The sequence below is a fragment of the Bicyclus anynana genome, chromosome 23 (genome assembly GCF_947172395.1).
Source record: "Bicyclus anynana chromosome 23, ilBicAnyn1.1, whole genome shotgun sequence".
Lineage (NCBI taxonomy): Eukaryota > Metazoa > Arthropoda > Insecta > Lepidoptera > Nymphalidae > Bicyclus > Bicyclus anynana.
The window spans coordinates 6,675,240-6,696,980 of NC_069105.1; the positions used below are offsets into that span (position 1 = coordinate 6,675,240).

General features: G+C 36.7%; 1 protein-coding gene across 1 annotated transcript in view; it reads right to left on the reverse strand.

Annotated features, from left to right (window-relative positions):
- Positions 1-6,674: 6,674 nt before the first annotated feature.
- The window catches only part of LOC112048665 (uncharacterized), a 201,970-nt gene continuing 186,903 nt past the window's right edge, over positions 6,675-21,741 (reverse strand). The window contains exons 3-4 of the mRNA XM_052888672.1: positions 14,274-15,782; positions 6,675-7,949 (exon numbers count right to left, since the gene is read on the reverse strand). Of these exons, the coding sequence (XP_052744632.1) occupies positions 7,141-7,949; positions 14,274-15,708 (2,244 nt within the window). The 5' untranslated portion in view covers positions 15,709-15,782 and the 3' untranslated portion in view covers positions 6,675-7,140. The remainder of the gene's footprint in view (positions 7,950-14,273; positions 15,783-21,741) is intronic.

Sequence of the window (21,741 nt, forward strand, 5' to 3'; positions counted from 1 at the left end):
GCACGAATTCGAATACAGTGGACATTCAGCTTAACATCATAAAATTACAATTAAAATATTTGTGAGGTCAACCAACCATCCTAAGGCTTAGTGCACATAGGTGTAAAAAAAAATAAAAAAAATGTTATATTTACTAAAACCAATTTCAATGATGATTCAACATGTCATAATTTAATCAATATGAAAAAAATCAAGAGTTCTTCTGTTTCCCCGCTAGAATTCATACAACTCATATACAGTAATTTATTTAAAAATACTATTTTTTTTAATAATTAAACATTAATTGACCTCACAGTGCAGTAAAATATAAATATACAATAATAATGATTTTAATTAATTAATTTTATTTAAGATTTTATTTACATTTGTACAATTAACAACACAAGTAATATTTATTTGTAGTCGATATAAGCGATTACTTTAAACGGTTCAACAACGTTGACATTGATGCTTTTATAATTGCGTTCTTACTGTTAAAAAAGCGCTATAAAACAAAGCTTAATGGGGTAGTACTCCAGCCGGGGTTATTTCACCCACATCAAAGGAATAAAAAAATTAACAGGCGGAAAGTTCATTTTAGAACTCAAAAATAACGTTCAAGTTTCATTCATCAAATCATAAACTATGACTGCTAAGTAAGTAGTCATTGTTTAAAACAACCAGTAAAGTGGTTATTGTTTAAAACAATAATTAATAATTTAGGTTACGTTACCACATAAGCTAATATGAACCGTAAAATGTGTCTAAAAACACTCATAAGCGGCATTATATTTTTCGTAAACAGCATACGTTGAAAACGTACTTTTGTAAATGCCAGGATGTTTCAATAAAGGCGTAAGTTTTTAACGCAACCGTTAATCCATAATGTGCTCAAGGCTTAAGGATAACTTCGCAACGGTTATTTCTGGATCCGATTCGAATTCGAGAATTCTCGATGTGAAGTAGCCATGGTGATAATTGTATAAAGTGCTCTAGATCTGAATTTTGTTTTCCGAATCCGAAAATACCCCCAACTTGAAGCGTTACTCACGGACCGAAATATCAACAATATTACTCAGACCTTTCTATTTAGATTCATACGTTCAAAGCTAACGCCGTAGACGTAGAAGTCTATAGACAAGATGATTGGCGTGCCGTAATCAAATAATTACTAGTAAGCGCAGTGTTGGCCGACCCCCCACCAGGTGGACTGACGACATCAAGCGAGTCGCAGGGATTCGCTGGATGCAGGCGGCTCAGTATCGTGATGTTTGGAAGTCCCTACAAAAGGCCTATGTCCTGGAGTGGACGTCCATCGGCTGATATGATGATGATGATGATGATGAATCAAATAATTTATACAATTTCGAAATCCCAAAATACGACACGGACTTTGATCATGAAGTATATATATAACCTATAGTTCAAAATCAAAATTAATAAGCTAAGTTTATAAGCACTTCTGAAGGGTCAAATTTGATTATTTCATATTTGTACAGGGTGGTGTACACATGTGTATGTAACACAGGCTCTAACATTTTTTACATTAACTTTTCAGGATTTTAAAGTTAGCTTAAAATATATGTTGAATTTTACATATTAAGTTGGTTAAAATTTGCAACAAATTGAAGATTATCTTTTTTTTACAGAGATTGCGATAGATGCAATCTGTCTGTCTATATACTTCTCTGTCCACGGCTTGCGCACTGCATTCGATCTGTATCTAGTGTAACGAGTGGTGACAGCCAGCCATAAGTAATACAAGCAGTGAATCATTTATTTACTTTGCTGTTCTCTGCCAAAAAAAACTGCTGAATCGGCCAAGCAGCAACGCTACTTAGATTTGACAACAAATTTTCTATTTACGAGTACACTTCTCTCTGCAAACGGAAAGTAAAATAAATAAGTAAGTAGTAAGTAAAGTATCGTATAGAAAATCATAATACGTAGAGAGTATGCAGTAGTAGAGATACGTTGTGGTGGTTGTTGTTTCTATGACCGTTTTTCCTCTAAAAGTATTAAAAAATTCACTCGAAAAAGCCTCATTCGTCGGTTGTTTGGGGAGAATAACAAAATAAATAAATTTTTCATTATTTAAAACGAACGTTTGCAAAATAACGGTGTCTTTTATTCAATTATACATCTATTATTTTTAATACTTTTACGGGACTAAAATGTCATCATAGTAGGTATTATTATGTTTTCTCTATACATTAGATGTTCTATAAGATGATAATATAAATAAATAAATGTATGTCTAATATTTTCACTTTAGACTTCAAATATATTTAAAGTCTGTAATCATAATATATTTATTTTACTAATAAAATTATTTTTCATTATTATTTTGCTTGAAACATTGATAATATTATATTTTTTTAATTTATTCAACTGTAAATAAATAATAATCATTAATGGATCAACGAATTAATTACGAGTACTTGAAATATTTCCAAATAATTTTTAGATAAATCAGTGAATGACTTTTGGTACTACTGACTTAAAATTTTCTCTATTTGTATATGTTTAGTCACCTTACTTAATGAGTTAATAATAAAACAAAAAAAAAATATATAAAATCAAAAAATTTTAGTCCGAGTGTTTGTCTTTTTGTGAAAACTAATGTCGCTCTCTGTTTTGATGCTTTGCGACAAGAGATAGATAGCGTAATAAATTTTTTAATCGAGGCAAAATGCCGTATTTGTCGAAAAAATGTTTTTTTACCTTCACGTGATCGTCCGACTGCTAGTTAGACTAGAATAGCTAGTTTATTTATTTAAAGCACACCAACAATACACATATCAAACATTAAAAAACAAAACAATATGCTAGTAAACACAACAAACATTTTCCGCCGTGATAATTGCAATTTAAATTAAAAAAAAATAATGATTGATCTATTCCGCTAGATGTGCCTTTTTATATGAAACCTTTCAATTTATTGACGGCAATGGGATTAATCAAGGCCTGTATTGTTACATTAATAATGCAATTCATTATTATTTAAGCACCAACATTGGAGTCATAATAATCATTATGGCTTTATTAATTCCAATAATTTAATTAATTAAGTCTTTTATACAATATACAATCTAACAACTGGAATGATTGCTATAAGGCAGAGACTACACTATTGTAATACTGATGTAGGAAAATTGCTAAACTAACGTGTGTCGGTCAGTCGGCAAATCTTACTAATTTAGTTTACTATGCCAAGTATATGATTAAGAACCCCGCGTGGATTTGAAAATGGTAGAGCATATTAGAGCAATAATCAAATAAGATTAGCCATTTTTCGTTTTAGTATTACGGAAAACGATGATAGCTTTGTTTCTAAAAACACACACACCCATTCGGTTAATAATTTAAATAATATTCTTGGATTCTAAGTTCATAACTAAAGCTATATAGTGTAGTCCCACCTTTATAATACCTCTTTTTAGTATAGTTATAGATAATGAAATATTTTTGATATAGTAGAAAAAATGTTGCTTTATTTTTGCTATATTACAATTATTTAAAATATTGTCATAATATCAATATAACATAAAATTAGATTTAAGTTTAGCTAGTATTATTACATTAGTATAATGATCATCATCATCATCATCATCATATCAGCCGATGGACGTCCACTGCAGGACATAGGCCTTTTGTAGGGACTTCCAAACATCACGATACTGAGCCGCCTGCATCCAGCGAATCCCTGCGACTCGCTTGATGTCGTCAGTCCACCTGGTGGGGGGTCGGCCAACACTGCGCTTACTAGTGCGGGGTCGCCATTCCAGCACTTTGGGACCCCAACGTCCATCGGCTCTTCGAACTATGTGCCCCGCCCATTGCCACTTCAGCTTCGCAACTCGTTGAGCTATGTCGGTGACTTTGGTTCTTCTGCGGATCTCCTCATTTCTGATTCGATCACGCAGAGATACTCCTAACATAGCTCGTTCCATCGCCCTCTGTGTGACTCTAAGCCTTCTTATGAGGCCCATAGTTAGCGACCAAGTCTCGGAACCATAGGTCATCACTGGCAACACGCACTGTTCGAAGACTTTTGTCTTCAGGCACTGAGGAATTTCGGACGAAAAGATGTCGCGAAGCTTCCCGAATGCAGCCCAGCCGAGTTGGATTCGACGGTTCACCTCTTTCTCGAAATTGGACCTACCTAACTGGATCATATGTCCTAGGTATATGTATTCGTCTACAATTTCGAGTGCAGCGTTCTCAACTATAACTGGGTGGAGCGATACATGAGCATTACACATTATTTTTGTTTTGCCCATGTTCATTTTCAGGCCCACCTGTTGAGAAACGCTGCTGAGGTCATTGAGCATGGTACTAAGGTCATCCAGAGTCTGTGCCATGATGACTACATCATCCGCGAACCGCAGTTGAGTGATGTACTCGCCATTGATGTTGATGCCAAGTCCGCTCCAGTCCAGAAGGGGTGTAAGGGGGAGGCTAGTACCAGTCAGTCTCCCCAACTGCCAACCTCACCTGCTCGTGGTGCACCCTGCAGATGGACCGACGAGGCTCTGGCGACCGACGAATGGCGGTATATCCATTCCCACAGGCTAGATTACGAAATGCCTCAGGCCGGTGTCGGGCAGCAGCGACACCGGCGCGAGTAATCTAGCACTGCGCTGACCAACCCGCATGCCCAGCGTGGTCAGTACTGGGCAAAACTTTGTATGGACGGCAAAAACAAAACACAGCCCCTAGTCCCCGGCAGCCCCGCTATTCCTGGCTCTGGCAGCGGTTATGGTAACGGCGGGGCAAGGGGTGTTAAGAATCTCCGGCAGAGATTCCGCTGCCAACCCCGACGACTAGACCTGGCAACATACAACGCACGCACTTTGAGGTCCGACGAAAAGGTCATCGAGCTGGAAGAAGTTATGAGCAAGTTGCACTGGGATATCATAGGATTGTCTGAAGTCCGAAGAGAGGGGGAGGGCTCGATAATCCTTGAATCCGGCAACATGCTCTACTACCGGGAGGGCGACCAACAGTCCCAGGGTGGTGTCGGATTTATCGTTCACAAGTCCCTCGTGAACAATGTTGTAAAAGTCGAGAGTGTGTCGAGCAGGGTAGCGTTCCTGGTCCTCCGAATTACCAAACGGTATTCGTTGAAGGTTATACAGGTTTACGCACCGACCTCGACACATCCCGACGAGGAGGTAGAGGTATTGTATGAGGATATTTCTAAAGCCATACATGCCTCAAACTCTTATTACAATGTTGTGATGGGGGATTTTAACGCAAAGCTGGGCGAACGTAGCGGTTCAGAGTTGAAAGTGGGACGATTTGGATATGGGCAACGGAACGATAGGGGCCAAATGTTGGCTGACTTCATGGAGAAGGAGGGCCTCTTTATGATGAACTCCTTCTTCAAGAAGCCACCACACAGGAAATGGACCTGGATGAGCCCCGATGGTTCCACGAAAAACGAGATCGACTTCATCTTGTCTACCAGACGGCAAATATTCAACGATGTTTCTGTGATCCATAGGGTGAAAACCGGTAGCGATCACCGAATGGTTAGAGGCACGTTGAATATCAACATTCAGCTGGAACGGTATCGACTGGTGAAGTCTACGCTCCGACCTACTCGTGCCCATATTCAAAACCCCGAGTCCTTTCAACTAGAACTGCAGAACCGCTTTGATTGCCTAGCAAATTGCGAAACTGTGGACGATCTGAACAACAGGTTCGTGGAAACTGTCCATTCCGTTGGGTCTAAGTTCTATAAGACCCACCGTGCGAAAAGAACCAAAAAGTTCTCGGACCAAACACTTAAACTCATGGAAGAGAGGCAAGAAATGAGATTACAGTCTTCAGCAGATGCGTCAAAATACCGACAAATCAGTAGACAGATCTCTAAGTCGCAAACCAGCGACTTGCGAAATTTCAATACCGAGCGTATTAAAAATGCGATTGAAAATAATCGAGGCTCGAAAGTTTTCGCCAGAGATCTGTCTATTGGACAGAGGCAGCTGACGCGTTTGAAGACCGAACACGGTAATCTAATTTCTTCCAAGCCCGAGTTATTAAGTGAGGTCGAGAAGTTCTATGGACAGCTATACACGACTACTCAGCAGCCTGTTGCCAATTTGGCTAAAGACCCCAGAGCCAAGTTGACCCGACACTATACCGAAGATATCCCGGACGTCAGCCTATACGAGATTAGTGTGGCTCTCAAACACCTGAAGAACAATAAGGCGCCAGGTGAGGACGGAATCACAGCAGAACTCCTGAAAGCGGGTGGAAAACCGATACTTAAAGTCCTTCAGCGATTGTTCAATTCCGTCATTCACGAGGGCACGACGCCTGAGGCGTGGCATAGGAGCGTGGTGGTTCTGTTCTTCAAAAAAGGTGACAACACCTTGCTGAAGAATTACAGACCCATCTCGCTGCTAAGCCATGTTTACAAATTGTTCTCGAGAGTCATTACGAATCGTCTCGCTAATAGGTTTGACGACTTCCAGCCTCCCGAACAAGCCGGTTTCCGAAAAGGCTTTAGTACCATAGACCACATCCATACGCTGCGGCAGGTTATACAGAAGACTCACGAGTATAACCAGCCACTTTGCTTAGCGTTTGTGGACTATGAGAAAGCCTTCGATTCGGTGGAAACCTGGGCTGTGCTAAGGTCATTGCAGAGATGCCGAATTGATTACAGGTATATCCAAGCGTTGAAGTATAATGATAGTCTGATGTAAATAAATCAAGTTAACTATTTTTTTAATTTCTATGGACAACTCATAAAGCTGATTGCACATTATTAAACAAACTGCATGTCCCCGCAATTAAAAAGATATCTAAATTAATAACATAAATATATCTAGTGCTGCGCTTAAATCTAATATAAATAATTAAAATCATATTTTATGTCATAAAATTAATTTTTACTATGCATAATAAAATATATTAGAACAGGAAAAATATCGTAATGGATAAAGTTTCGGACGCAAGCCCTTCTAGTGCTATAATAATATTTCTTTACAGTAATAAATTTCAGCGTCAATAAATTAAAAAGGCTGATGCGGTTCGCGTAGTTTAGTTCAGTTGTAATATGCAATCAGCATTATATATTTGTTAAACGTCACCAATATAAATATTGTAATATTATTATTACATTAAATATTATTTATAATAAAATTTTTACACTTGAGTTGCGTTCTCAATAGTATTCATAAAAGGTTCCTTTATGGGGATGTCCCCAGAATTCCGCTTCCTCGGTTTGGGAACAGGGTTAGTAATCCGGGGCTTAGTAACACTGTACCCAACTTTCAAATCCCTCGAACTCAAAAGACTTTCGTTCTCAGTCAGCGTTACTTTCAAAGGTCGATGTTCGGAAGACTTTTTATGACCGTTCGACATCGCTTGCAGCATTAGAAGCTGGTTGTGTATGTTTGGGGAACTTAAGCTGTTTCTTGGTATCGTTGCGTGGGGGGTCCCCGGCGCTGGCGATGGGGCTGGTTCAATATCATCAGAGTTATCTAAACACCCCAACTTATTAACTGGACCCAAATCCATTTCGCTTTTATTGAGACTGTAATAGTTATTGTGACCAAAAAGCTTCATATTGAAGTTGTCGTAATAAGGTATTACTCCGTTAAGGGTTGAAAACACTTGGGGTTTTAGACTATTTTCCGTGTAACTCAACCTCGGTCTCCTTGGTAAGGTTACGTAACCTTTTGTGGTTAATTGGATTTCTTGGTAATTCTGTAGTCTATTGTATAAGGATGTGTTTATGGATGCGATGCCATAAGTTGGTGATTTTGGACTGTCTAGTTTGTGGGATGCTTGGGGCATGTCCACTGCTGGTGACACTTGGGTAGTTGCTCTAAGCGGGAAAGACAATAAGTCTGGTGGATACGCTTGAGAATCTTGCGAGAGGCGATCTAGAAGTAACTCTTTTGACATCTTTGGTTGTTCCTTCTCTGGACGGCTGTGGTCTTCATTTGATGCTGTAACAAAAAAAAACCTTGTTTTATCCACAAAATAAAGTAAATTATTATTTTTAAGGGACTCCTACTAATTATGAATATAATGTATGTGAAATTTTATGTGTTCATATTGTGTCTAAATTTAAATTCACGCGCGGCTAAATCAATTTGGATGAATCGTTTTTTTATAAATTGTTATAAGTGTTTTTTACGCTAATGACCAGATATTATGCAGTATTCTTAATTAGTACATCTAAATTTAACTTAACTAATAATAACGTAACTTATTTTGTAACGGGTTTGTTAAATTAAATAGAAAGGAATTTACGCGCCTAAGGCACAGACGTCTGGTAGTAGTAAATAATTTTAAAAAAGCAGACAGCATTAAAATTCTTTTTAATTTTAGTTATTAATTAACTGTGTGTTCTAACATAGTTATAAGTAAAAATAAAAATGTAGCACAAAACCCAAGGCTACATAAAATTAATACTGGCCTTCAAGGCCATGAAACCTTATTTTATGACGGCTGAAAGTTTATCAGATTTAGACAATTAGCAAGGTCATAGAAACATCCATCCAGAGCCGTGATAGCCCAGTGGATATGACCTCTGCCTCCGATTCCGGAGGGTGGGTTCAAATCCTGTCCGGAGCATGCACCTCCAACTTTTCAGTTGTGTGCATTTTAGGAAATTAAATATCACGTGTCTCAGACATTGAAGGAAAACATCATGAGGAAACCTGCATTCCAGAGAATTTTGTTAATTATCTGCGTGTGTGAAGTCTGCCAATCCGCATTGGGCCAGCGTGGTGGACTATTGGCCGAACCCCTCTCATTCTGAGAGGAGATTCGAGCTCAGCAGTGAGCCGAATATGGGTTGATAATGATAGAAACATCCATAATGTTATCTGTAAAAATGAATGACTTATTTGATATTTCTAATATTATCAAACCCAGTAACACGTGTTACAGAGTTATAGAATATTTCCTAAGTATTATAATAAAAAAACATCGGATGTATAACAGATGTAAACAATTTCAATTTAGAGAATAGCTCCGCCGCAACCACGAAATTTTGGTAGATCGTTTTACATTTAATACTCTTGATGTTAATAATTATCGCAGAGATGTTTATTTTCATTTAGACCTCCTCCAAACCCCAATTTGGGTTTCATCAAAGTTATTCTTAAATGAACTCCTAAAGTACCTCAAAACAAGGCGCAGAAGTAACAAATTACGTTCAAAACAAAGTGACTGAAAACAATTTCAGGAACCTTAAATTCTTCAAGCGTAGATTGAACAAAAATTTTCAGTGTTCCAATGAGCAACACAATTTGAGAGAAGTCTTGTCTTTGACATGCGGTAAAACACTAGCTAAAATGTAATTGGATATTACTAGCTTTGCCCTGGGACTTATTCTGCGTAGATCCGACTCCGAATATTAAAATAAAAAATATTCAATAGGAGATATAATGTGATACTTCGGACTATATTATTATTTTATCTCTGTGCTCTTGCAATTCATTTGCATGAAATTTGGTTAATTTAAAGCGACAAATCACTACGTCCGGGTTCAATGAAGTAAAGCTTACAGTGTCCCAAGCTAAGTTTATTCTATTATAAATCACACTTCAGAGATTAACGTAAATTCTATGAAATAACACCTAAGGAAAAATAATAACTTACATTAATTGTGATTAAATTAAAATAGTCTTAGATTTGAGAAAAAAATATTTCCAAAGAAAATTAAATTTAGAGATAGCGTTTCAGCCATTTTTCTATTTCACTATTAGGAGATTTTGGCTTATGTTATGTCATGTTCGTATCAGACCCAATGGTCACATGCTTTGTTCGAAGATGACAAAGAGTAAAGCAGCTCTCTAGGGAGGGGAGACACCTCCGCGATCCGTCGCAGACAAAACTAATTTCCAACTCTTTGATATTTTGCAAAATTTGGCACAGTTCTCGCCGTAACTCCAATCGAGCCTTGGCACAAAGGAGCGGAGACTCGTTAATTTTTTATGGTCCAAGGCACGGCAACTACAAAAGAATGTTTGCATGAAAATAGTCGCCTGTCTGCCGAAGTAATTTATGAGGAGGGATGTCGTGTTGCAGGTGAGGTAACTTTACTTTGAGGAGACTAAAGGAATACTACGAGTTTACCCGTGTTTTAATTCTCCTCATCAGAATGTGCCTTCTGAACCCCAATATAAAAAGGCCATCTCAAAAATTCTGCAAAATAATAAATATCCGAGTAGTAATAGTCCTAATCTTTAATTTATTTTTTTGTTTACATATTGTATTTTATTTAATTTAGTATTATTATAATTTTTTTTCTCATAATTGTGTTTTGTTGTGTTTTAATTATTATTGTTATTATTTTCTGTAATTTTGTTTGATTTTGTTTGTGTATTTTGTGATGCCAATATTTTTGTATGTGTATTAGTGAATAGTATTGTTGTTTACATGTTTAAACTATTTAAAGGTTTATTTTAGATTTAAGAAATATTATGTAAATGTTATCTATCCCTGAGAAATAAAATAAGATTTTATATTCCCTAACTTTTCGAATCAGAAATGAGGAGATCCGCAGAAGAACCATAATCACCAACATAGCTCAACTAGCCACGAAGTTGAAGTGGTAATGGGCGGAGTATATCGAAGAGCCGATGGACGTTGGGGTCACAAGGTATTGGAATGGCGACCCCGCACAGAAAGCCCAGTGTTGATCGACCTCTCACCAGGTGGACTGACGACATCAAGCGAGTCGCAGGTATTCGCTGGATGCAGGCGGCTCAGTATCGTGATGTTTTAAAGTCCCTACAAAAGGCCTATGTCTTGCAGTGGACGTCCATCGGTTGACATGATATCCGCTAACTATTGTAATTTAGGAATTGACGTTTTCTAAATTGGATCATATTTTAAAATAGGCTCTTACTAACTAAATACTTTATGAAGCCACAGGTGGAGGCAAACAATACTTTCGTACCTACCGGACAAAGAACGATCTACCAAAACTATATTTGTTACCGCAACATACAGTATTTAGTTAGAATTTAATATAGATATTGTGATGAAGCAGTCAGGTTTTTGTTTTTAAAATATTTTTTTTTATAGTATATATATGTATATATATATTATAGTCTAGTATATATTATAGTATAAAGTATATATATACTATCTTTAAGTATACCAAATAGAGTGTCTATTTGGTATACATATAGGCGAGTCAAAGAATACATAAAACAAGCATATGCAGGAAGTCCTCAGAAACAGGTCCGATTTTGATGTTTTTAAAGTCTTGTTTTTTATGTTATTTAAAATTTTGTATAATAAATAATTGAACAAAAAAAAATCATCTAAATCGGAACTGTTTCTGAGAAGGTCGAGGAAATATGCTCTATTGATTCCATTAATAGTGACATTATGATTTTGAACTTCGTGAGACCCGTTCGCATTTTTGCAAAAATATTTTATGTTTTATTGTATGAATAGAATTATATTTACAGAACTTAATTAAATTAAATTTAGAACAGATATTTATCTGAGTCAGAGAGGTTCGACATTACAAATTGCGTTATGTAGAACAGTGAATTGTAAAATTAAATATCAAAAGTTGTTTAATTTATTTACAGAATGTCTCTGAGCCGGTGCCAGGCAATTACCCGCACAACCCCCCCCCCCCCCCCCTACAACTTTGTAATCAAATCAAACTAACTTTGCGAGACTATTACAAGTATTTGTAACTTGAAAACGTTGTTAAATTTTGTTTTGAAAAAATACTGACAAAGGGGAGGAAAAGTTTCTGTTATTTGTTCGTTAACGATGATGGATTTAATTAGCAACTTTTTATTTATAGTCGCTTAAGTTTTATTACAAGTACAGCTTATGTTACAATTACTGACTTGGGGAGAGAAGAAAAAGCATATTTCTTTTTTATCTAACGAATTGAAGAAATTGACGAGTAGATTAAAAACTTATTGTTTGTAATTATACTTTAGGAAACTTAATTTAAAGAGACTTTATTTACAAATATATATGTACCTAAATGTAAATGAATTCAGGTTCCTAATTAACAATTTTCATATTTTAATTTTTTCGTTTTTAGTTTTATTTTGGGACTAGCTGCGCGGGTTCACCCGCTTGGTTACCGTTATACGGGGATAATATATAGCCCATAGCCTTCCTCGATAAATAGGCTATCTAACACTGAAAGATATTTTTAAATCGGACCAGTAGTTCCTGAGATTAGCGCGTTCAATTAAACAAACAAACTCTTCAGCTTTATAATATCAGATTTTTCAAACGTTCTAAATGTTACTTTTTAGATGAGCATGAGTCTCCTCTCAGAATGAGAGGGGTTAGGCTAAATGTGCACCATGCTGGACCAATGAGGTTTGTCAGACTTCATACACGTAGAAAATTAAAAAACTCTCAGGTATGCAGGTTTCCTCACTCCTTCACCGTTTGAGACACGTTGTATTAAATTTCTAAAAATGCATACAACTGAGAAGTTGGAGGTGCATGCCCCGGACTGGATTCGAACCCACACCTTCCGCTATCGGAGGCAGGGTTCATATCCACTGGGCTAGCTTTCTGGAGTATCTTAACGATTAAAAATCTCCCACTTCACAAACACAGAAGAACATTGTAATCATGCAAGTAGAAGGCAATTCCTGCATAAAACAGAAAGTAAGGAATAAGGAATCGAAGGCCATTAAAGCTAACTAGTTCCGCGCGGAAAACTAACTGAAGTTATTACCTTACTTAGATTACATTGCGACTGAGTATTCGCTTGCAGTTGCTTGCCGTATTATGTTTTTTTTGTTTTTATTGCTTTGGTGGTTAGGCGGCTTAGCTATCAAATGAGACTAAGATTGGAGTCCCGGATCTGGGAAGCGAGAAAGCAAGCCAGTCACTATCATTTACCGTCAATACTTCAATCATACTTCAGCCACCCAGAATTCACCCAGATCCCTAAGCAGGCTATAGAGTTTGAGTTTGTCTTTTGTGTTTTTTTTTGTGTTTTTGTGTATCTATATATATATAGGTACACATAATATTAAATTTACATATGTATGACATATAAATAAATACTTCAAAAAATATAATTTTAAATCAACGACAAATAATGTTGTTTCAAACGAAACTTAAAAAAGGCAAGTGAACTACTGACCCGGACCAAAGACGGCAAACTATTCCACATTTTTGACCATTTTGTTCCAAGATTGTATGTGAAGAAAAAGTTTATTCGTTCAAGACACTGAATCCCACACAAACGAAGCCGCGGGCGTCGGCAAGCTTAAACAAACTTAGTTAAAAAAAAATATTTCGCACAAATAACCATTTGACCAAGATTCCATTTCAAAGACTCTGATATTCTATTAGCTACCCGTTTTAGGCGATGAAAAATAAGATTTACGGCTGAGAGAAATGTTTAACTCGAAGCTTTCAGCAAACTTGTATACCTACTTTTTAATTTCACTGAGCAACAAAAATGTTTATGGCTATATTCCAACTTTTATCTTATATTTTAATATGAATAGTTCTTTACTAATAATATAAAAAGGAAATATATGTTTGTTTTTTGTTTGAATTGGATAGGCTCTGAGACTACTGAACTGATTTGAAAAAATTCTTTCACTGTTGGGAAGATACACTGTCCCTGAGTGCTATAAGCTATATTTTATCCTCATATTCATACGGTAACAAGGACCACGCGAGTGAAACTGCGCGGCGTTTCCGTGCCGTATATGGGCTTAATAGCATAATTATTTAAAACTAGCAGAACCTCGTGGTTTCACTTCCGTAGTTCCCTTTCCTGTGGGAATACGGAGATAAAATATAGCCTATGTTACCCCCTGATAATGTAGCTTTCTATTAGTGAAAGAAATTTTTAAATCGGTCTATTAGTTTTTGAGTTTATTGGTTACATACAAAACAACAATCGACAGAACAAAAAAATGCTTATTGTTAATATCGAATGCACGTATTCGCTATAGCTTGGTCAATTCGTTGATGACACTCCTATTATATGCAGGTGACGGGGAGGGAAGGACTGCGTGGGTGTGAAGTCGTACGCGAGGAGGAAGAGGCTGGAAGTGGGATGCATCGGTTGTGGGCTTATGTATCATCGCTACCCGCTTCGCAACCCCCGCGGATCACCGGGAGTGTTAAGAACAAATTTGCCAAGCTATAGCAATCATACCCTACACATTAATCTATGAAGAGGTTATTACCTACTTTTCTCATGGGATTAGAAAAATACCTACGTGGAGTAAGTCGAAAGGGACCTAGCTTTGTGGGCTATCAATTTTACTTAACAACAAAAACGTGTAACAACTCACCTAAAACGGAGTCATTATCCAGTAAAGTCTTGTTAAGCTCCGACATTTCTGTACCAGCGGAAAGGGCCGGCGCTTCGTACTTCCTAGGAGGCTTAGTTACGGGATTAACATCCATCTTGCAGCCTTTTTCGGGTTCAGAAGCTACTGAGCCTTCTATTAACGCTTCCCCGTTAGATGAGCGAGTGTCCGTCTTGATCAGTCTTTTCAATTCCGTATTCTGAGTCGTGAAGTAGCAAACGGCAAACACCGCTCCAATTATAATTACAATCGAGGTCAAACATCCCACTAAAATGGCAAAGGAATCAGCATCCATACCAGCTATAGTGCCAGATCCTCCGTATTTAGATAGAACGAGTGTTAAAGTTTTCTCATCTCTACCTCCAGGGTTCTCAGCAACACAAGTATAGTTCCCTCTATCGCTATACCTAGTGTGGAGAACTGTCAAGTTTACATACCTAATCAAATCCATAGTATTCTCAGTAACTGTATACCGTATTTCACCGAACGACCTCGGCTCGATTGTTTTCCCGTTAAACCTCCAAACAACTTCTGGTGTCGGATTTCCGACTACTTTACAAATTAGAGTCACGTTTTCCTCATAACTTTTGATAGTTGAGTCTGGAAGGGGTTCCAATATAGTAGGCCGGCAAGCGAAGTTTGAAGAGTCTAATTCGTTCCAAAGTTTGGAGCGTACCGAGGCTGGTTCGGCGCACGAGGTGGGTGGCGTATACAAGTTATGGCTGATCACCCAATCCCGGAACGTTTGTAAGTTGCAATCGCATCTCCACGGATTGTTGTGCAGATCCAATCCCGACAAGTTTCTGAGCGCCATCAAAGTTTCCGGTTTCATGTGACTCAAATTGTTTCCGTCTATTCTCAATATCTTTAACTGGGGTAAGTTTACAAACGATTTTGTCGCTATTCTCACGATTCGGTTATTGCTCAGTTCGACTTTCTGGAGGTATTTCAAGTTGCGGAATAAGCCGTCCTCTAGCTTATCGACTAAATTGTTGCTCAAGTTGATCAATCTCAATTTCTCCGTTCCCTTGAACGTTTCTGGATGGAGATGTCTTATTTTGTTTTTGGATAGGTCCAGTTCTATCATGATGGCTAGAGTTATGAATGCCGCTTTGTGAATAACTTCAATATTACACTCTCTGAGGAAGAGTTTCTTGAGGTTGCTTAAGCCGACTCGTTTGAAAGCTTCCTGGTGTAATTGTTGGAGGTTATTGTTTGATAGGTCGAGTATTTGGATGTCGCTGCTGAGGTTACCTGGTATGACCCTCAGACTGGAGTTGGCACAGATTGCAGCTTTGTTCCCGGATTGCCACCTGCAGTCACAAGGGCGTTGGCATTCCGTGGTGAAGTCAGCTGCAATTGTGGTCACGAATATGAGTAAGACATTCAGCCATGTCTGCCAACATTTGTGAGCCATTTTGCTATAATGTTGGTCATTTCTTCGTCTTGTTGCATTCCTGACTGGTGATCTTCACTGGACGCATAAGTGTTCTGAAACAAACAGAAAAATATGTGAACAAATTGATAGAGTAGATAGAATAGAGTAGTTGACTCATATCAAATTTAATAAAAACAATATTAATTTCGCATAGTACATGGAATAAGGGTCCGATATATATCGATATTAATTAATAAAAGGTAAGGATTTCAAAACTAAAAATCATGTATTTTTCCAAATTTTCCAAACGCGCTGTCATCCATTTAGTGACGTCACAATGTAACTTGATGTACTAAGCGTCAAACGCTGCTTTTGTGAGGGATTTGTTATAGTGACGCCATGAAATAGTTGACAATCGATTAACTCTCCCCTCCTCCGCTCGTGTTGTTCTCCCTGCCTAGCCAAATTTGGAAAAATCCTATTAGAGCAGCTTTGGATACCCGTTCTAATATAGACCTTGCTGCAGTTCTAGAAAGGCTAAGGTCTTTAAACAAGTTATAGAGAGATTATGCTGGTAATCCTCTCGCACCTAACTAAAATGTTCATGTGATCACGTCTCAAAAAAATGTGATTTTATTTTCAACCAAGTAATAAATGAATCATTTAAAATAGTGTCAACTATCCTATTGATGTAGTCTTTAAGTCTTTGATTTTTCCAATTTTGTCTAAAATCAAATGAAAATAGAAAATACGAAGCACAATAAATGGAATGGAAAATACGAACATTCTTCTCTATACTTTTTCCAATAAACATTCAACAATTTTGTTACAATATCAAATTCAGTAAAATAATTTACGAGAAAATATTTCGAAGAAAATAAACTTCATATTTTTAAGTTACGACGATACATTAACTTAAAAGATGCTGCATCATAGGTAAGATAAGATATTGAATTTCTATTTGAGTTGAGGAATTCTCCGAGGAACTGGAAAATATATTACAACAGTATGCAGTTTAAATATCATACTCTTAAGTTATTAAACTTTTTAAAAATTAAGACTTTGTGTTAAATAAAATAATAATTAAAATACGTTATATTATTTGCAAACGATCTTTTAATAACTTTTTCGTATTCAATATAATTCGTTTAATAATGAAATATGAATTTTTATAATGAAATATTAAAAAGGATGGACGTGGGTTAGTTGTAAATTGCATTGTATGGGGACAGTTAAGTTAGTTAACACTGTTTCAGAGATTACAATGAACAGACTGACGTATATATAAGCACTTATCAACACATATTATTATATATAAAAATGTGTCTGTCTGTGATTTCAAAATATCTGTGTTATTTTATTATATTAAAGGCTGTTTGATATTTATACAATATAATAATCCGGAATATAATAATCTTTGGAACGGCTGAATGGATTTTAATGGGACTTTCAACTAAACATGTATGAGGATATCGTGCAACATATAGGCTGAAGGCTCCTTTTTATCCCGTAAAAATCCATGGTTTCCACGGTATTTGTGAAAAACTGAACCTCACACGCACGAAGTCGCGGGCGTCCGCTAGTATACAATATAATGTTGTAATATACTTTCACATTTATAATATAAAACCCCCAAAAAGCACTCGTATCTAACATTTAAGACGATAAAAAAGTCTTCATCCGGTATGATAGCTTCTTTTGAGTCCAAATGCTCGCTCATTCGGGATAAGCGCTTAAGGAAATTTACTTTTGTAAGCGATCGCTCAACTAAGCGCCCCGAGCGAACTTTGAAGCGAATTTTTAGTAATATCTTCTTGAAACTTTGTAAAGTAAAACATTTTCATTCGAAATTGGCGCCCCAATGATACGGATTCTTGGAAAAGTTTCAAGGATCTATAGAATGGACGCCGTGGAATGATCCCGAAAGATTCTGCCTTTTATTTTATATCCTAAGGCCATGCCCTTGAATACTTGACGGCCTCCGTGGTGCAGTGGTATGCGCGGTGGATTTACAAGACGGAAATCCTGGGTTCGATCCCCGGCTGGGCCGATTGAGGTTTTCTTAATTGGTCCAAGTCTGGCTGGTGGGAGGCTTCGGCCGTGGCTAGTTACCACCCTACCGACAAAGATGTACCGCCAAGCGATTTAGCGTTCCGCTACGATGTCGTGTAGAAACCAAAAGGGGTGTGGATTTTCATCTTCCTCCTAACAAGTTAGCCCACTTCCATCTTAGACTGAATCATCACTTACCATCAGGTGAGATTGTAGTCAAGGGCTAACTTGTAAAGAATAAAAGAAAAAAAAACAAAAAACTTTAAAAAACAATACCGTTCTCAGACATCTGCGGATACATAAGTCTAATTTACAATTGAATTATTTAAATTAAAAAAGTACTTCTAGCGTACTACTGTACATTTGCGTTTAAGTAAATTTTTTCATTCACATGTGACAGTAAAAATAGAAATAAGCTTCGTGGTTATCAACCCATATTCGGCTTACTGCTGAGCTCGAGTCTCTTCTCAGAATGTAGGTTTAGGTGGTAAGTCGTTACCAACCGTTAAGCAAAGCCAAAATTAGACTAATACTGAAACAATTCAGAAAATATTAAATTTTACATTAACTTTAATTGGGAATCGTAGCCAGACCTTTTGTGGTAAACCGTAAAACTGCACAAGAGAGGCTCTTCACTACAGAACAAGATGTTTCCTTTTCAATGATCAGTAGAAAAGATACAAAAACATCAAAAGAACCCTTTTTTTGGATGTGAAAGTAATCCATTCGTAAAAAGAGCTTTCAATGTGATGACAAATCAGTAGGGCTGAGATAAAAACCACATTGCCCTTCGCGCAGTCATCTCTTCACTGGCGGCGTAGGGTGGCCATGAGTTATGGGATTGGAAAATTTTATAATAATTATGTCATCTTTAGAGTCAATATTTTGGCTATGAATAATTTTTTTTTTCACTAACCGACTACAAAAAAGGAGGAGGTTTCTTAATTCGACGCGCATGTTTTTTTTTAATATTTGTAACCTCTATCGTAGTTTATTAACCAATTTTGAAAATTCTCTTTTTTTGGTTGAAACAGTATACTTCCAGATTGGTTCTATTTAATTTTCATGAAAATCATTTTAATTTTCTGTTCAAATCAAAATTACTGAAATAAACGTAAAAAATGGCCATACTGTGGCACTGTCGGTCACTATTATGCTAGGACACACTAATCGGTTTGAAGGCGGTACCAAAAATGAACTTTACAATCCTATTTGGTGCGAACTTATTTTCACTTTTTAGATTACCATATCTTTGAAGTCGGTTTAATTTTTTTATTAAAAATATTCTTTTTAATAACAATCTCTGCTTGTGACTGCGATAGCACCTAATATTTAGTGACAATGCAGTCTAAGTATTTCTCGAAAGGGGTATTTCCCGAAGAGTGGAAAATAGCATTGGTAAGCCCAATATATAAAGCTGGCCCCAAAGACAAGCCTGAAAACTATCGACCCATATCATTGCTTGGAACCTTCTCCAAATTGATGGAAAAAATAGTTAACAAGAGACTTAGAGTCTCATAACATACTATCAGGGAGGCAATTTGGGTTTAGGCATAATAAATCTGCGGAGGATGCTGTCCGTCTTCTAACATCTACTGTATCTGCCCATCTCGACCAGCAAAAAGGTTGCATAGGTTTATTCCTGGACTTGGCAAAGGCCTTTGATACTGTGTCCATCCCGGTTTTACTAAGAAAACTCGAATGCAACAGTATAAGAGGCATACCACTTGAGTGGTTTAAAAGTTACTTAACCAACAGAAAGCAGTGTACAAAAATATCTAATTTAAAAAGTGACGTGCAAAGTATCAATTTTGGTGTACCTCAAGGTAGCATAATCGGACCGACGCTATTTATATTATATATTAACGATATACACAGTATACCACTCAAGAACGCTGACATCATCTGTTACGCCGATGATACTGCCTTACTATTCCATGGTATAACTTGGGAAGAAACTTATCGAAATGCACAGTCGGGAATATCTGCTTTATCGAATTGGCTTAGCCACAATTTACTGACGCTGAATATAGACAAAACAAAATGCCTGTGGTTTCATAAAACTGCAGCTTCCGCTCCCAAAAAACGAAACAATGGCCTTAAGATCCACAGTTGTGGCGTAACAAATGCAAAACGCCACATAACGGCTCAGTGTGCTTGTGATGAAATTGGTCAGGTCGACGTCATTAAATATCTTGGGATCCAGATCGATAATAAGCTCTCCTTCAGACCACACATTGCTTTCCTTTCTAAACGAGTCAGAAAAATCATCGGTATAATGAAAAAAATACGCGATATAGCGAACGCGTCAACCCTAACATTAGTATACACTTCATTATGCCAGTCGCTTCTTAACTATTGCATTCTATCTTGGGGAAGTGCAGCAAAGACAATTTTAATAGATCTAGAGAGAGCTCAACGATCAGTATTAAAAGTAATGCTAAAAAAACCATACAAATATTCAACCGCACTACTACATAAAGATAGTGGGGTGCTTACAGTTCGTCAACTCTTTATATTAAAAGCAGCTTTGTCAAAACATAGACAATTGCTACAATCCCCAAATGTAAAAAAGGTATTTGGAAAAAGAATAGTCAAGGTCAATCTCCCAATTGTGAAAACTGAGTTCGCTCGACGATTCACACCATATGTCGATGCAAAAGTCTACAACTTTGTTGCAAGGTCCTGTGATCTTTGCAACCTCTCAGTAAATCAGGCAAGTCTAACAATAACTAATTGGTTAAAAAGTTTAACTTATACAGACACTGAAGAATTACTCAATGCAAATATGAAATAAGCTAAAATAATTGTGTACACCATCTAATGTTTCTGCTTACTGTTTTACTTTACTTTTCTTTTTTGTAATGTTTTTCTTTTTGTAATGTAGTCCTATTTATTGTAATTTTTGTAATTAGTCCTAGTCCAACGGAAAGCATTAGAAAATCCTACCTGGTCTCCACGATACAGATCAATCTAGTGTGGAGACCACAGGCAATGTTATGGTTTTTTGTATATTTTTTTTTGGTGAATAAAGATTTTATTTATTTATTTATTTATTTAAGTTTTCTATCTAGTGGGCTTACTTGGAAGAGCAAGATACAAGATTTATTCTACTTATACCTCTGATGGTTTCTACATGGCATCATGCCGGAACACTAAATAGCTTAAATACCTACATCTGTGCCCATGGGCTGGTTAAATAGCCAAATTCATAAATTAATCCGAGCTAGGAATCGAACCCAGGACCTTTTTTTTAAAACTACAGTATTACCAACTACGCCAGAGAGGTTGTCGGCTAGTGACATCTGACATTGACCAAAATTATCTTGGATATTAAGTCAAAATAATGAGTGTTTTCGAAATTAAGTAGATGTTCAAATCCGGTAAATACTTGGATTATTATCGATTGAAATTCAGCAAAAGAAATTATCGAATAAACTGGGCGCTTCATAAACTTTGTATTTTTGAAAAAATATATTAATATTTATTTTAAAAATATAATAAAACATCGTAATATTATAATCGAATTGATAGAATTATCTTTATTGAACAGGTTGTTCACTCAAAAACACTCAACTCAAGGCCTAAGACCAAGTTGCCCTAATCAAATTCATGAATCGAAATCATTGAGGCGTGTTCAGGGAACAGATAAAGTAGATTAATCCTTGTAGCGTAGGAGGGTGTGGGCAAATTTGAGGGGGGTCTACGCAAAGCTGATAAAATACTCATATTGTGTTTAATATACTATGTAATAGCACATGGGCTATATTTTAATCTGGTATTCTCACGAAAATAAAATCTACGCAAGTAAAATCGCGGGGAACAGTTAGTTCTATCTGATTGTATTGTTTCTCAAAAGAACTGTTTAGGATATTTAAAAATAGACAAACAAATACCGTTCCATTTTTTTTCAAGATAACCTTATTATTCACGGGCATTATTATATAAAGTGTGCGCTTTCTCCTGGTACTTACTCTCTCGGCTCCATATATACTAATATTATAAAGCTGAAGAGTTAGT